The sequence below is a fragment of the Cucumis melo genome, chromosome 6 (genome assembly GCF_025177605.1).
Source record: "Cucumis melo cultivar AY chromosome 6, USDA_Cmelo_AY_1.0, whole genome shotgun sequence".
Classification (NCBI taxonomy): domain Eukaryota; kingdom Viridiplantae; phylum Streptophyta; class Magnoliopsida; order Cucurbitales; family Cucurbitaceae; genus Cucumis; species Cucumis melo.
In genome coordinates, this window is record NC_066862.1 from 6,748,605 (window position 1) to 6,764,669 (window position 16,065).

Genomic DNA, 16,065 nt, shown 5'->3' on the forward strand with positions numbered 1-16,065 from the left:
ATCAGTGCTTGTAATCATGTACTACAAACAAAAAAATAAAAGAACTACTTATTATCGGACTTTATTTCACAAAATTGATATTGCATCATTTTTTTTTCTCCCCTACATGCATATTTTAGGTGGGTGGGGAGGGCCCCCGAAAATCGGGGGAGGGGGGAAGTCAGAAACGGGGGATGATCGAAAAAAGGGGGTTTGGAAATCTGAAGCAACCATGAAAGGCTTTTCGGAGACAAAAAAATATAAATGAGGGGGAGTTTCGAGAAAAAGAAGGTGAAGGAAAAAAAACCAAGCGCTCGCCGAAGAAAAAAAGAAGGGGAAACTCACTGGCGGTGCCAGATGCTAGTGCGAACGACGTGCAAAATTGATGGAGTTTCCGGCTGGTACTATTTTTTGAAAAGAGAAGGGAGAGGAGAAGAGTTTGTAAGAGGGAGGGAGGGAAAAGAAAAATGAAAACTAGGTTTTTTTTAAAACTTCTGCTTACCTTATTTACATTGCCCCAAGTTTAAATTTTGCGCCGCCATAAATATGTATAGGAAAGCGGGTTTTTTTCATGTAAATTACGTCGCCAAATATTTATATTCTTTGCCCACACACGATATGTGGCCATAAATAAAAATAAACGTTGGTAAAAATCCAATTTAAAAACTTTTCTTTAAACTAGACACATTTTTGCCCACATATATATTTTTGTCGGCAAAAACGATGATGTGCCCACGCAATATACAACTTTCTACCCACGTATATATTTTCGTTGGCAAAAATGAAAATGTGTCCACGCAATGGAATTACGTCAGCACAACATATCTTTGTCCATGTTTTTTGTTCCATCGACAGAAAAAAATGTCGACAGAGCTCAAAATTCTTGTAGTGTTAAGTCATTCTTATACTAATGTTTTTTTTACTGTAGAACCAATTTTTTTGTTTGTTATAAACTAAATTGTTTCTATTAATGTTTCTCAAGGTTGGTTGATGAATATAGTTGCTAGAGTTGGTAGTTAAAAGTTTACTATAAAGTGATAGTACAAAATGTTGACTAATAGTGGACTCAATGGGTCACAGGAGTGTTGATTGGAAAAGATTGACTAATAGTGGGCTCAGTGGTCACCGAGGGAGGCAGGTGGAGTTGACTAATGACAATTACCAAAAGGGTGTCGGAAAGTTGGTAGTCAAATTTAATATTACTCGCTAATCAACGGAAAAAGAAAGGTGAGACAAACATCTTATAAAATCGAATCGACACATTCTCCGCAACATATGTTCATTCAAATTTGAATACTAGACGAGCGAGAGAAAATCCTTGGAAAGCAATGAAAGAATATATTTTGATTATCCAAGTAAATGTTATTACATTGTCAATAAAGAAAACAAAACTATATCGAATATCTAAGCCCTAAACTCCAATTTATCAGCCTTGCATTCAACAATTTGTTTGGCCAAAATCATCCGCCCATCCTCCTTGTGATCAAAGCCGCACGAATGCTCTTCAGGATACCTATGTTTGCCGCAAAAACAACCTCCACACCGGCAACTAAATCCAACGATTCCGACCCTCTTCCCGCAAATTTCGCATCTATTTTTGGTTTTCGACGGCTCTGGATCATTGTGAACACACGTTTCGGGACTCTCCAATGATCCAGAAGAAGAAGATTGTCTCGTTTCAAGATTAATTTTACTTTTTGAGCTTATTTGTTGCTCAAAATATTTTACGCCGGTTTCTTTGAGGAAAGCAATGTAACAAGCGGAGCACAAGTTTTGATTGTTCGGATTTCCATAAAACCCACAGTTGTTTGCGCACAGAGTAGCGTCAGTTGCCATTCAATTTCTTTTTTGATCTTTTCGTTGTTGAAATTGAAACTCGAATCGATTTGAGTGAGGAAGAGGATTTGCTTTGTATTTTGATGATGAGAACGAGTGAGCTCTATATATTATATATAGAGAGATATTGATATATGAATCCAATTAGGAAAATGTGTAGATAAATTAAATCCTTAAGGAATTTGGAAAACCAAATATCTTTCTTCTTACCATATATATATTTTCCAATATTTAAATGTTTATTTTTTTAACTTTCAACTTTTTACTAACTAATTCTAATTATTTTCTCAACAAATAAATAAATAATAATCACTATATAAGTCTAATGATATATTATATAACTTTTAAATTTTGAATGATATATTTATTCACACGAGATTTCCACAGAAATTTGATTCGTGGAGTTGAACTTGCATTGATGTTGTATTTACGTTGATCTGATGCGATGTGGTTTGATTTCTAAAATTTTATCCTCTGATTTTATCTCGTCTGGATGCTTATGCTTGAGTTGAGGAAGCGAAGTACGTGATATTCTTGAAGTTGGAGTCTCGGAAGAAAGCTTGTATCTTTAAAGGAGCTTTAATCTTTGAGGGTGTTCTTGAACTTAGAGTGTTGGAAGAAAGCTTATCTTCAGAGGAGCTTCTGTGACAAATGTTTGTTTTTTTTATATGAGATATTTCTTTTTTTCGAAAACCTTTATAGAGTAAAATTATCAAAAGTACAACGTTTGACAAAATAATTATATTTTAAAAATTAAGTGTAATGAATTTTATATTTTGATTGTTTTTGTTTTATAAAATGTAAATAATTTGTCGATTTTTTTATTTAAAAAAACCCTTAAAATTAACTTTCATCTTTTTACTAAACAAACTAATTCTAATTATTTTCCTCAATAAACAAATAATATAATAATCATCATAACTCTAATAATATATTATATAAGTTTTAACTTTTTAATTATATTCATTATTTATATAACTTATCGTTAACAATTTGTGATCGTAAATTCTCAAATCATTTTCCAAAAAAACAAAAAAGAAAAAAAAAACTTCTTTTACCTTTGTACATCTAAACTATCGGCCAAGATGAACACAAAGTTTGTACATAATTATCAAATCTTACATAGTCTTTATCAATTTATTTTCAAATTCTCAAGTCTCACACCTAATCTCTATTTCCATGATTATCGGTATTTACAAATGGATTTACTTATTATCCAAACAGTAAATCCAAAAAGAAAAATTGATAGTTTATATATGTACCAGACAAACAAGGTTAAATTTTCATTCAGCGGTGCTTGTTGCAATATACACGATAAATTATCAAAAATGATAAATTTGATAAAATATAGTAAAATTATCGACAAAAAAAAAAATGCTCATTTGTGTATTTTTATTTTATCATTCCATTCGGATATTTTGATAACATTTGCATGGTGGTTTACATTTTTAAATATAGTAAAATAAACTAAAACATTTACAACATTGTTCACACGATATTTTCGAAGAAATTTGATTCGTGGAGTTGAACTTGTGTTGATGTTGTATTTATGTTGATTTGATGTGATGTGGTTCGATATCTAAAATTTGATCATTTGATTCTCTCTCGACTAAATGCTTACGCTTGATTTGAGGAAGCGAAGCACGTGATGTTTTTGAAATTGGAGTCTTGGAAGAAAGCTTGTATCTTCGAAGGAGTTTCAATCTTTGAGAGTGTTGTTGAAGTTAGCTTGAAGTTAGAGTATTGGAAGAAAGCTTGTATCTTCAAAAGAGCTCGATCTTCGAGTGTGTTCGACTTCAGGAGTTGAAGAGTCTTCTATCTCTTGGAAGAATTCTCTCTAGACCTTCTAGCTTAAAAAATTTTCCTCCAAATGAAGAGAAGTCCTCTATTTACAGAGTTCTCTAGTAAGCTTTTATAGACTTGAGCCTGTTCTGATCCATGGACTATACCTTGGGCAAGGATTTTGGTCATATTTAATTTTGCCCTAAATTAAGCTTATTTTTTTTGCTTAATTAAATTTTAACCAAGTAAATAATATTTAATTGAACCAAAATAATTAATTTGATCCAATTGTCCAATTTGTCTTTAAATTTAATTTGAGACACATGCCAATTTTTACTTAATCTCAAATACAATTATTTTAGTAAATGACATGTCGATTTGTAATTGGTTACAAAATTTCTTATTCAACAATATTATAATTAGAAATTTTTTTATAAATATAACAAACCACTAAAATATTTACAGCCGCAAAACGAAGCCTATGAAGCTAGCTATTTTTTAAATATTCCAAGTTAGCCCTAAAATTTCTTCTATTGTCTTTTTTTTTTTTTTTGTCTACTACGATTTCTTTCCATCATTTTTCTTCTTTTCATCTTTTTTAACAATCGTATACAAAAAATAGTAAAATCTAAAACATCGTGTATAAAGAATCTTGAAAAAAATCTTTTAGAATACCCCAATCTAAATGATCGTGTAAAAAAGATAAATGATCGTGTAGACAAATTCAAACAATCATGTACCAAAAGAATTGAAAAAAATTATTTAGTCAAATTTAAACGATCGTGTATAAAGAATCTTGAAAAAACAAATGATCGTGTAAAAAAATCTACACACACGATCAAATCTAAACGATCGTGTACTAAACAATAGCTGAATATAACGATCGTATACCAAATATATTACCCATGTTGTTGACGGGACATTTTTTTTTATTTTATTGTGAGTGTAGGCTTTTTCCGTTTTCAGAATTGTTGTATATAGTGTAAGAAAAAAAATCTTTTGATCTAACATCCAAACTATATGATTTTGTTTTATTTTGACGATGAAAGTTTGACCAAGATGAACATTGTGTTAGATGTTAAGAGTCCCAAATAGAAAAAACCAAGAAGACTCACATTTCTTATAATTAAGATAGATCGACTACTCTTTTCATTGTCAATAGGTTTTGAGATGGAAAACCATACTATCAAACACACTAATTTTGAACATAATTATAAAAAATATCACACCTAATTTCTATTTCCAGTTATAATCATAGGTCATATGCATACAATTAATGTCATCCTCATTTTATATTGAAGTAGATACATTATGTTCCACAAAATCATTGTTCTTTGATCTCTTTATAAACCCCCTAACTCTAAAAAGTTTCATAACTATTATTCTCATTCATAATTTGACACATTATTAAATGATACATTAATTTGTTATTCATTTATTTGGTAAACACTTCAACATTCTTGAATCCTACTATTATGGCAAGCAATATTGAGGACTGAATAAGGGTAAGCACCACGTTCTTTGAAGTCTGAAGTTTAAAGACGAAGCTAGATTTTTTTATCACACATTTTTTTCCTTAAGTTTGGGTGAGTGATGTTGAGTGTCTTGGCGGAGGGTACATTTAAATCTTGTTGATACATTGATAGTATTTTTAATATGCTATGTTATTATGTTTAAATGGTTAAATGGTGATCGTTCCGTTGTTTTCCGTCTCTATTCTGTGGTTTTGTAAACTCATTGCAGATTAGTTCCACCTGAAAAACAAAACTAATTGATAAAGCTTATCAACATTTAGAAGCCTAAATAACTGGGAATATGATTTGTGTAGAAAAATTAACGGTGTTTCTAAGTGCATAAATTACTTTACTGCATGTAGAAACATTTTTATCTTTTTTAAGTCAATTCACACATATTTCAAGTAATTAAAGAGCAATTGAAAAATGGCAGAAGTAGAGTAGGTCCAATATTTCAAAGCAAAACAGCCTTCAGTCAATTTCATTTCATGACACTTTCGCTGCTCATATCTCTTAATACTCAAACTTCATATTCCAAATGTCTCAACCCAAAATGTAGGGTAGACAAAATGTAGGGTTGGGTTGGGTTAAACGGATGACAGGTTGGTTAAAAAGAAATTTGGATTGATCCAACCAAACTCGAATTACATATATATCGATAAAAATATATATATTCATTTTTCTTTATTCAAAGATTGACTAATTTTGATTGATATATTTGTGAATTTTTAATATATTTTTTTAGAATTGTTATGATGTTTGTCTTTAAAATGTATTAAATATCGTACATATTTGATATTTTAAAAACATTTTCAAATATTAAAAAATAAACTAAAATACTTATAAAATATAACAAAATTTTGAATTATATCAATAATAAACACGGATAAACTTTTATCATTGTCTATCAATGGTATTGACATGATAGAAACGTATCTGTGTCTATCAATGATTGATAGTATCTGAAATTTTTTTATATTTTGTATATATTTTGTAAAATTTTTCATTTTTGACAATTCCGCTATTTTATATTTGAATTTAATGAGTTTTTTTTATATTTTATTGATGAACTCAAATTTGAAATTAAAAAGAAAAAATAAGCTATAACCGGACAACCCAACCCAAATTTAAGGGTTGGGTTGGAGACTTTATTTAGGTATTTTGGGTTGTCAACATCCCGAATTTTTGGATTGGTCAAAAAAACATCCTCAACCCAGCCCCACCTAACCATGTACCCCTACCTTTATCCATTATCTAAATCCAAGTTTCTCACCATGCTCTTGCTCACAAGTAATCAACTTTAACTTCAAGACTATAATCTTTACGGTCAAGAAATCACTGTACTCCTTTTAAGATCAAACACTACAGCAAATCAAATTTTACTAAATGCTTGAAAGATGCTCCTCGAGTGAATGTTATTGTACTCTGTTGCAGCCACAACATTTTTTTATTGGAAAACATTTCTTTGATAAATGAAATAAGGGGGAAACTCCATTACCTAGATTACATCAAAGATATCCAATTTGAGATAAAAGGGATTTGACAAATAACCAGTGTTTTAAGATAGATGCATGATGGGTTAAAGGTATCACTAATCAATCTACGAGCTGGTTTTAAAGAATAAGGTAAATGAATTGAGAAATGACACAATACAGCACGGAACATCCTTTTGATGTAGAATGAACATGAATCAATTAGTAACCAAGCCATGTAACATAAGACATATGGCCTTACCCAAGCATACAGCAAGTAATATGTCAGAATTCTATACAGCTCATTTGTCTGAATCACAGAAAAAATAAATGATAAGGTTAATGAATCAGTACAAAAACAAAGCTAAGAAGAGGGACCCTGCTTACCAAGACACTCGGCAGCTGTGTCATCAGATATAAAACGTTGGACTGTGGGACTGGCCATGAACCATGGCACCATAATCCTGTAGAAACACATTTCAACGCAGTGATAGCCGTATGTGTTCACAGGTTCTTTAAAGCAAGGTTTCAACTACGTAGTGTTTGACCACCCATCATACATACATATGTGAGAAGGGGTAGTTCGGGGAATTCACCTAACTAGAATTAAGTAGGGTTGGGTGACGTGTACTGTGTTATATATTACTTTTGTGTTGTGGGACTTGTGTTTTTTGGTACGATATTTTGGTACTGCACTTGGAGAGAAACTCCATCCGGAAAGGAGCCCACTGTATTTTACCCAAGTAATCCAAGTGCTAACTCTCAGTTGAGAGTTGTTACACATAGTCATAGTCATAGATGCAGAAGGCTCATTACTCAAATTTCAGACATTCAGTCCCTTGACGTCTGTCTCAGACAAAATAAGTCGCGCTTCCTGAAACCTCCCCTCTCTTTTCAGACCATCAATGAGTTGATTGCAAACGGAGGAATTTAACAAAAATTTCTTTTCAGACATCTCTTTATACCACGCATGTGCCTCAATATAATCACCAAATTCACAAAATCCCTTAACTAAGATATTGTAAGTGTCAGTCTTAGGAGTCAACCCTCTAGCCTTCATATCCTCGACAAGTTTCCTTACTTCTGTAACCTTACCACCTCTGGAGCATCCTAAAATTAAGCTGTTATAAGTTATCTTGTCTAGTAGGACTCCTTCAACTATCATCTTATTGTACAAAACAAATGCCCTTTGAACATCTCCGTTTTCTACATAGCAAAAAATCAGTTCCTTATATACAACTCTATCTGGAGCAAGATCCGTGTGTAACATTTCATTGAACAGTTTCTCCATAGTATCTAGACCAACCTTGCTACATCCAGATATTAAAAGATGATAGGTTTTTAATGTAGGATTGATGCCTTGCTTTTTCATAGTTTCATATAACTCAAGCCCTTTTTGAGGGTTCCCAGAACTACAATAACCAGAGATAAGGGAGTTGTATGTGATCACATCAGGTGTAAGACCACTGTTTGTAATTTGGTTGGCTAACTCTTCTGCTTCAATCATCCTCCCTTTCTTGCACAATCCATTGATGAGTGAATTGTATGTTGCAAGGGTTGGGGTGATGTCCCTATCAATCATTTCATCAAAAGTCTTGAAAGCATCTTGCATCTTCCCTGATGTGCAATTACAATCAATCAGCATATTATAAATTTGAGCATTTGGAAAAACTCCTTTTCCATCCATATCAGCAAAAACTGCTTCAGCTTCAATAAATCTACCAACCTTGCAGAGACAATTAATGAGAGTTCCATAGCTTACAACATTTGGCTTTATCCCTTTACTTTCCATTTCTTCGAGAACTTGGAAACATCTATCAAAAAGATGCATCCGTCCATAACCATCAAGAAGGGTGTTATAGGTTTCAATGCTAGGGCAAACTTCCCTCTCTATCATCTTTCTCAACCATTCTTCTGCCTTGTCCATCTCTTTTATTTCACAAAATTTATGGATCAACGAATTAAAAGTGATGCAATTGGGTGTTAAGCCTTGATTTTCCATCCTTTGGATGATTGATATAGCACCATCAATATTTCCTTTTCGGCAGTACCCATCCACTAGTACATTAAAAATTATTTCATTCGGAACCAATCCATTCATCATTAACTTCGTCAAAATTTCCTCAGCTTTTTCTGTCTTACCATCTTTACATAACCCATTCAACAAAATACAAAAAGTGTATTCATTTATTCTCACCCCTTTTTTAACTGCTTCTTCAAACAGAACTACTGAGGCTTCACCGTCGCCAGACCTCAGATACCCATCAAAAAGTATGCTATAGGTAAATCCATCTGGTGCAAACCCATAAGTTTCCATCTCAAGCAATAACTTTTTGGCTTCCTCCATCTCCCTTGCCTTACAGAGCCCACTTAGCAAAGAGTTGTATGTTACAAGATTAGGTCCCAAATTTTCAAGCTTCATCCTCTCCTTCAAACTAAAAGCTTTATCCAGTTTTCCCGCCTTACAATATCCATTGATAATTGTATTATAAGTAACCAAATTCGGGGACATGTTTTTGGTGATCATTTCATCAAATATCTTCTGTGCATCCACCATTTTCTTCTCTTTGCAAAAGCCAGAAATTATCACATTATAAACAAAAAAAGTAGGATTAATCCCTTTCTTCTTCATGCAACACACCAGATGACATGCTTTATTCATCTTCCCTAGTTTTATCGCCGCCTCAACTGCCTTACCATACATGAACCTATCTGGTTGAATACCAGATTCAACAAGTTCAGAAAAGAAGTCAAGCGTTTTCTTAAACTCTTTTGAAGACATTAAAAGTTTAAATAAAAAATTAAGGGTACCCACGGCAGGAACAACACCATTTTTCTTCATTGAGGTGCATAATCTTATAGCATCATCAGTCATTTTGAGATCCAAAAACGCCATAAACAACGTCTTTGAAAAAACATGATTCAAGGATGGAGAATGGACAGAAAAAAGCGGAATGAGATCAGAAGGTGATGAAAAGGGAGATTTGGAGAGAATTACCGACTTAATAAGGCTCTCAGCAGCACAGGTACGCCCCTGTTGAAGTAAAACCCGAAGCTTTTGAACTAACTCAAGGCACAAAGGTTCTAAAGGGTTAGAATGTTGGTTGTTGGTGGTGCTCAATGTCACTTCCTGAAGACTAGAAACCTGTTCAACTTGATTGGGATTGTTCTGGTTCGGGGTAGAAGTAGAATCGGAGGAAAATGGTTGCGAGCTGGGAATAAAAATAAAAGGGTGTGTTCCGAATCGTCTAGTGATAGTAATTCTAGGTAAGTAATATCCATGGCTTCCCATTTTTAGCTAAAACTGAAGCAGTTGGTTTAAAAATTTTGCTAATGCGATAGTACCCAGTTTGCAAATGGAAGCATACTTACATATCTGCAGAAAAGAAGAAGGGAAAAAGAAGACTTACGTTGTGGTGGCGATGTGCAACTGTGAGTCCCCCGCTACAATGATGGGAGATCACGAAGTAGAGGAAATTAGAAAAAGAGTGAAGAACGAACGAATTAACGAAGGGTCAGTCCCTCTAGGTTACTTTTTCTTTTTAATGTAAACATAAATATATATAACTTTATAATAATTTTTTAGCACTTTCAAAACAAATATAATATTAATTGGAATTGAGTTCATATTAAAGTAATTAAATAAAAATCGTACATATTATCATTTTAGTTATTTTTAGAACGAAATTTTAAATAAAAAAACTCCAATACCAACTCAACCTTTGGATTGAATTTGATAAATATATTTATTATTTGGCAAATAAGGTGATAATAATTGCAAAAATGAAAATTTAGGCTAGTTTATTATTTGTCAAATTAAAAAACATGTCAAAAATATCTCTAAACTTTATCAAATGACTTTATATTTTAAAAAGATTAAAATATATTTGTTACTTTTTTATTTAAATAGTTAAATTTTTGTTTCAAAAATATCTCTAAACTATTGAAAAGTTTCATAAATACCCTTCAGTTTAAAAGAAGTCTAAAAAACAGGTTCAATAATCTAAAGTTTACACTAATTTCCCACCAACCAAATCTATTTTAAGTTAAAACTATAATTTTAAATCTATTTAACTACTAATACATGTGATAGATCACATATGCAATCAATCTCAATAGGTAATTGTTGTAATTAACTACTAAATAAAAAAACAAAAAAATGTATGTGATCATTTAGTATGATAGATTTATCGGTGTGAGTTTTTGTATATTTGACTATTTATTATTTTAGTATGTTTTAAGTAGAAAATTTTATTTTGGAATTATTTTGTGAGATTTTATTGAACTCTATGTTTTAATCAACGTTTAAAATATTAATGTGGATGGATTTATGAAAGATTAATTTTATAGAAATTTGGTTTCGATGGATATTTATGAAAAGTTATTGAAACATTATATTAAAAATTAAAATTAAGTCCATAAATAAATATTTTATTACTTTTAAATAAGTAAAACATGTATTACTTATATTATATTTACACGAGTGTTATTTCGATTTTCATTTTTTGTGATTTGTAGTGTGAAAATATCAATAGAAATATTTACATATATGTAAATTTGAACTATTGTTTTAACTTAAAATTTTAGTTTTTATTTTGAATGCTAAAAAATTTTGGTGTAAAGATTAAATTGATTAAAGTATTTTTTTTATAAAAAAAATTGAATGATATTTATGAATTTTTTTTTAACAAAACATTTTCCAACCAAAACTAACATATATTTGCTTCTGTTTGTTGATTGCAAAAGGTATGGTCTTTGGTGTGCATTTCTTTGGGTCGATGCAAGAAGGAGATCGGGCATGAAGGAGTAGAAGAAGATCGAGTGATAGGGTTATGTCATGCGAAAGATTAGCTTTCGAAAGAGTTTTGGAACTTTTTACCTGAGCTAAGAAGTTTTTTTTTTCTTGTTTTGAGAAAATGAACTTATTTATTGATTTATACGCAATCCAATCCTTTAACTTCAACCTGTTTTATGATTTATGAGCACACGTAATAATAGTTCAGGTCCCAATTTCATCTACCAATGAAATATTTATAAGAAAGAAACAAAGTTACAACTTGAAATAATTACAATACCATATGAATTATCCTACCCCCAGAACCCTACATTAGAAAGAATACATCATGGTTAAGAAAAAGAATAAAATTTGCAACTAAAAAAAGAGACTCAATCTGTCCATCCCAACTTACAACAAAACATTACGGCCAACTAACTAAGATTTCTGTAGTCTAACGGTGTTATAATCAAAATCAAACACAGATGTCCTATCCCCATGTTTAAACCAATTGGAAGAGAGCAGCAGCTTTTGTTCTTCAACGTTTCAACTCAGTTTCTGGCTTTCCTTATGGGAAGCTATGAAATGAAGCTTATTTGCTCCCATCAAAAGCGAAATAAAATCATGTCATTGGTAATTTCAAAAGGCATCTCAAGTATGTCATGGAAAACGAGCCTAGCAGGAAACTGTTGGAAGAAATGCAGAGGAGAACACAAGCCATGACTCAAAGATCAGGAAGAAAAGACATTTTATGGGTGTTTTTCACCTTACTCCGTTCAATCATGGAGGGTATGTCTCAACTTTCCAAGTTCTTGGCACTCAGCATTTCAAACAACATTGCAACTTCCACCGAACTAACATCATCAAACATTTCCTGGGCAAGAGAATTGGAATAAAAGACGCACAATATGAACAAATCAGTGATATTAGTTTAGGCTCTCGAAACGAAACCTGAAAGAAATTTGGTCCTTCAAACTTCTGCTTCCAAAATGAGAACTCAGCTGGGAGACTTGGAAGTAACAGCAATTTTTTTAATCCTTTCAATAACTATCAATAGATCTTCTCGAGAAAGCGTAGTAAAACAACATCTAAACCATCCGGGTTCTATGCAATGACAAGCAGATCCAGGAGTTGCATTAATTTTAGCTACATTGAGCAGCTTCTCCCATAATTCAAGCTCCCCTTTCTCACTATAAGAATTCATCAGTCCACTCATATCAGCCCAACAGAAGAAACCAGCACTGCTCTTTGCACACTTAATTCCCAACTGTTTCAGACCAGCCACAAAAAGAACATACATCTCACGAATTCGCTTTTTGCTTGTCTCCAAGTATTCATTGATAAAGGTTCTGTCCGAAAGCATCAAGGTTACAAGCCGCTGGGTTGGAGCGGAAATTGGGCAAAATCTTGTCATTTTCCTAGCAGCAGCCAAAACATTTTCATTTTGTGAATAGATAACACCAACTCTAAAGCCAGGAAGAGAGAGGTCTTTTGACAGGCCATACACAATATGAACCCTATTCTTGTCAATATCTTCCGAATCAATAATTTCAGCCATACTCACAAACTCATCATTTCCATAAACTGACCCTGCAAATATCTCATCAGATACAACATGGACGTTCTTCTCTTGAGCAAAATCCAAAATACTGTATAGCATTTCTCGGGGCAACATGTTGCCAACAGGATTTGCAGGATTAGATAGGAGAATTCCACGAACTTTGACTCCTCGTTTCCTGGCTTGGTTGAATGCCTGCTCGAGAACGGTGATGTTCAAATTAAAGTTGTCAGCACTGCGACAGTGAACCGGTATTAAATCCACTCCAGTTCTCCACTTCATATCTCTATCAAAGCTGCAGGTGACTTTTCTAATTAAACAATCACATACTTAGGTAGCTAGACTCCTTTTGTGATGCAACGTTTTCTTATAAAAAAAACTTGGATACTAAAATAGGAGATACTAACCCAGGATAATAAGGAGTTGGGACAAGAAATGCATTTCCAGGGTCCGCTAAGCAGAAACAGAGTACCTCAACTGCCGCAGTCGCACCAGATGTTAACAATAATTGTGATGGATCAAAAGAAACTCCACCACCCATTACCTGAGACATGAAACCTGCCATCGCCTACAATAATTGAATTGTTTGTTAGACAAGAGCCTGGATGGAACTGAATGCTAACTTGCTAAGAAGGTAATACAACAAAAGCAATATTCATATGCACACACACAAAATAACAAACAGAAAAAGGTAATTGAACATGTCTAAGGAATGGCAGACAGCAACGAGCAACCCACTTCTTGAATAAGGCAAAAAGACAAAAGAAACAAAGCGAAAACAGAAAAGTTGGATACATAAACAATCGTAAGAATAATTATCAATAAATCTTAGTTAAAAATAAGACGATTGATAAAGAAAGAAAGCAATATGGTTTAAGTTCAAAACTTTTATTAATCTCAGCCTAAAACACATCAGTTTAAACTTTCAACTTTCATTACATTGAGCCCTTCAAAGCCCTTTAAACAGCAATGCAGGTATATGAGGAAACAAAACATGAGATCGACAATATGAATAGCATGTATTGCATTTTACGGACGAGTTTTGGTTCATCAGCTTTAGATTAAACACAAACAGCGACATTATAATATAATTTTCAAAACACTTACGCAAGTCAAATTACATTCCCATTCACTCCTCAACCTAACAACCCAACATCACAGAACCAATAATTTAGAGGAAATATGTGTTTCCACCAAAAGAATGGATGGAAAAGAAAAACAAAATATTAAATATTAAGTACCATTTTAAGCTCCCACAATCCATCGAAAGGCTGATAAGTGGCTATCCCCGTAATATTCAACTCAACGCTATTGCCTCCATTTATGGAACCAGTATAATTCTCCGATATCCATTTCTCAAGTAAATCAAAGCACAACTTCACCCACAAGAAACAAAAATAACAGAGTGTTTTAGAAAAAGAAACAAATTCCGAATTGAAGAAATAAAAGAGTTAAAATCAGAAACACAAAAAGAGTACCCTGTTCTCGGACAAGCCAAGCTGAATAATCCCATTCGGATTATCCAACCTATCGTAAGGATCCTCCCGAACGCGATCCAATCCAATATAGTAGGGGGAGTTATTGGGTTTAGCAATGAAACTAGCTCGAGAAGAAAGGCGAGGCCGTCCAGTGGATCCACGAGCCAGTAAATTGGAGCGGGAGGAGGAGCGGTGGAGGTCGACGAGGTTAGGAGAAGAGTGAGAATGGGACGGAGGATTCGAGGAGGAATCGGAGTTGGGTGAACGGTTTCGCTTGAGATAAAGTTGGAGGAAGTAGAAGAGAGCACAGGGAATGAGAGAGCCTAATAGGAGACCTCCACGGCCTTGGACTACGCCTTGCAGAGGCACTACAAGCCTCATGGCGGTGGCTCCGCCGCAGGTTCAGGTTCGATGTTGAGAATAAGGAATCTGAGTTGGAGCTGTAGATGGTATATGGTTGGCCGGAGATGGATGTGGAGGACCGGCGAGGGAGGGAGTGGTGGAGCTTTCAATTTGGGGTATGGATTTGGCAGATGGCAATGGTGTGACCCAAAACTCAATTTTGCCTTCCGTCTTTGCTTTAATTTTTTTTTTTTTTTTTTTTTGTTTATTATGATTTTATAAATGTTGTTATTATTATTCTTTTTGAAGTGAATTGTAAGGCGAGAATGCGAGGGAACCTCTGAATATGGATCATGGGATGGGATCAAACTATATGACTGAAATACCCTTCTAATTTTCTTTCCTTTTCTTTTCTTTTCTTTTCTTTTCTTTCCTTTTCTTTTAACAAAAATACTTACCTACCACTTGACATTCTAATTCACCATAATTCAGATTCTAATGTATATGGGCTTACCACTTAATCACGGGAAAGGGCGCTTTTCTTTTCCCTTTTCCTTTTTTTGACTTTTATTTTGGTGATGGAAATAAAACACTCCTTGCACTATCCGAAAAATACATGCTTAAGCTATATATATATATACACACACACACACACACACACACACTAATAATAACAATAATATTCTTTACATAAACTAACAAAATAGTTATAAATTAATTCAATTGATTAGTTCAACTAAATTATGCCTACTGTACTATTTAATATTTTAATATATTAACAAAAGAAATCAAAGTATTCACAGAGTAGTTGAACCCAACAACAAAAGAATAATTTGGGAGAAACCCAGACATTGTCTTATCATCTACTTCACAAGCTATTATTCTTGCCTTTTCAAAAGAAAAAACATACATGGCCATTTATGTGATAATTTAAGACAATTCATTTCATACGAAACATGAAATTTAGGGGTTTTAACTCAAATAGCCTAATTTGGCTTTTGATTTTATACAATGGACCTAACTTGTCTATGAATTACACTAAGATTCTAATTGGACTAATATTTTACATAAAAGTATGGCCCAAACTACAACAGTATCCATATTGAATGATTTACGAATTATAAAAAAAAAAATGGTAAGTGATACGTTAATGACATGAAAATGGGGGGTTTTTGAACCACGTAAGGAAATTCTCAACGGGCAATTGCGCAGAAAAATTTCTTCAACCGATTGTTAGGGTTTTGTAAAGCTCCTTCATCTCTTCCGCAACATTCTTCCCTTCCGGTGAGTTTTTTTGTCTATTCTTATCTCGAACTAAAGGGGGTATATA

The 16,065-nt window shown here is 33.1% G+C and overlaps 3 protein-coding genes across 3 annotated transcripts; all 3 read right to left on the reverse strand.

Moving 5' to 3' along the window:
• Positions 1-1,383: 1,383 nt before the first annotated feature.
• LOC103484208 (zinc finger A20 and AN1 domain-containing stress-associated protein 10-like) lies at positions 1,384-1,815 on the reverse strand. The gene has a single exon (XM_008441171.1). It carries the CDS (start codon positions 1,813-1,815, stop codon positions 1,384-1,386), a length of 432 nt encoding a protein of 143 aa, XP_008439393.1.
• Positions 1,816-6,778: 4,963 nt separating this feature from the next.
• Positions 6,779-9,995, reverse strand: LOC103484008 (pentatricopeptide repeat-containing protein At5g12100, mitochondrial). The gene has a single exon (XM_008440896.3). The coding sequence runs from the start codon at positions 9,873-9,875 to the stop codon at positions 7,407-7,409; it is 2,469 nt and encodes an 822-aa protein (XP_008439118.1). The 5' UTR covers positions 9,876-9,995; the 3' UTR covers positions 6,779-7,406.
• Positions 9,996-11,593: 1,598 nt separating this feature from the next.
• LOC103484009 (probable aminotransferase ACS12) lies at positions 11,594-15,033 on the reverse strand. The gene is made up of 4 exons (XM_008440897.3): positions 14,394-15,033; positions 14,157-14,291; positions 13,323-13,483; positions 11,594-13,210 (listed from the first exon to the last, which is right to left on the reverse strand). Exons 1-4 carry the CDS (start codon positions 14,772-14,774, stop codon positions 12,355-12,357), a joined length of 1,533 nt encoding a protein of 510 aa, XP_008439119.1. The 5' UTR covers positions 14,775-15,033; the 3' UTR covers positions 11,594-12,354.
• Positions 15,034-16,065: the final 1,032 nt, after the last annotated feature.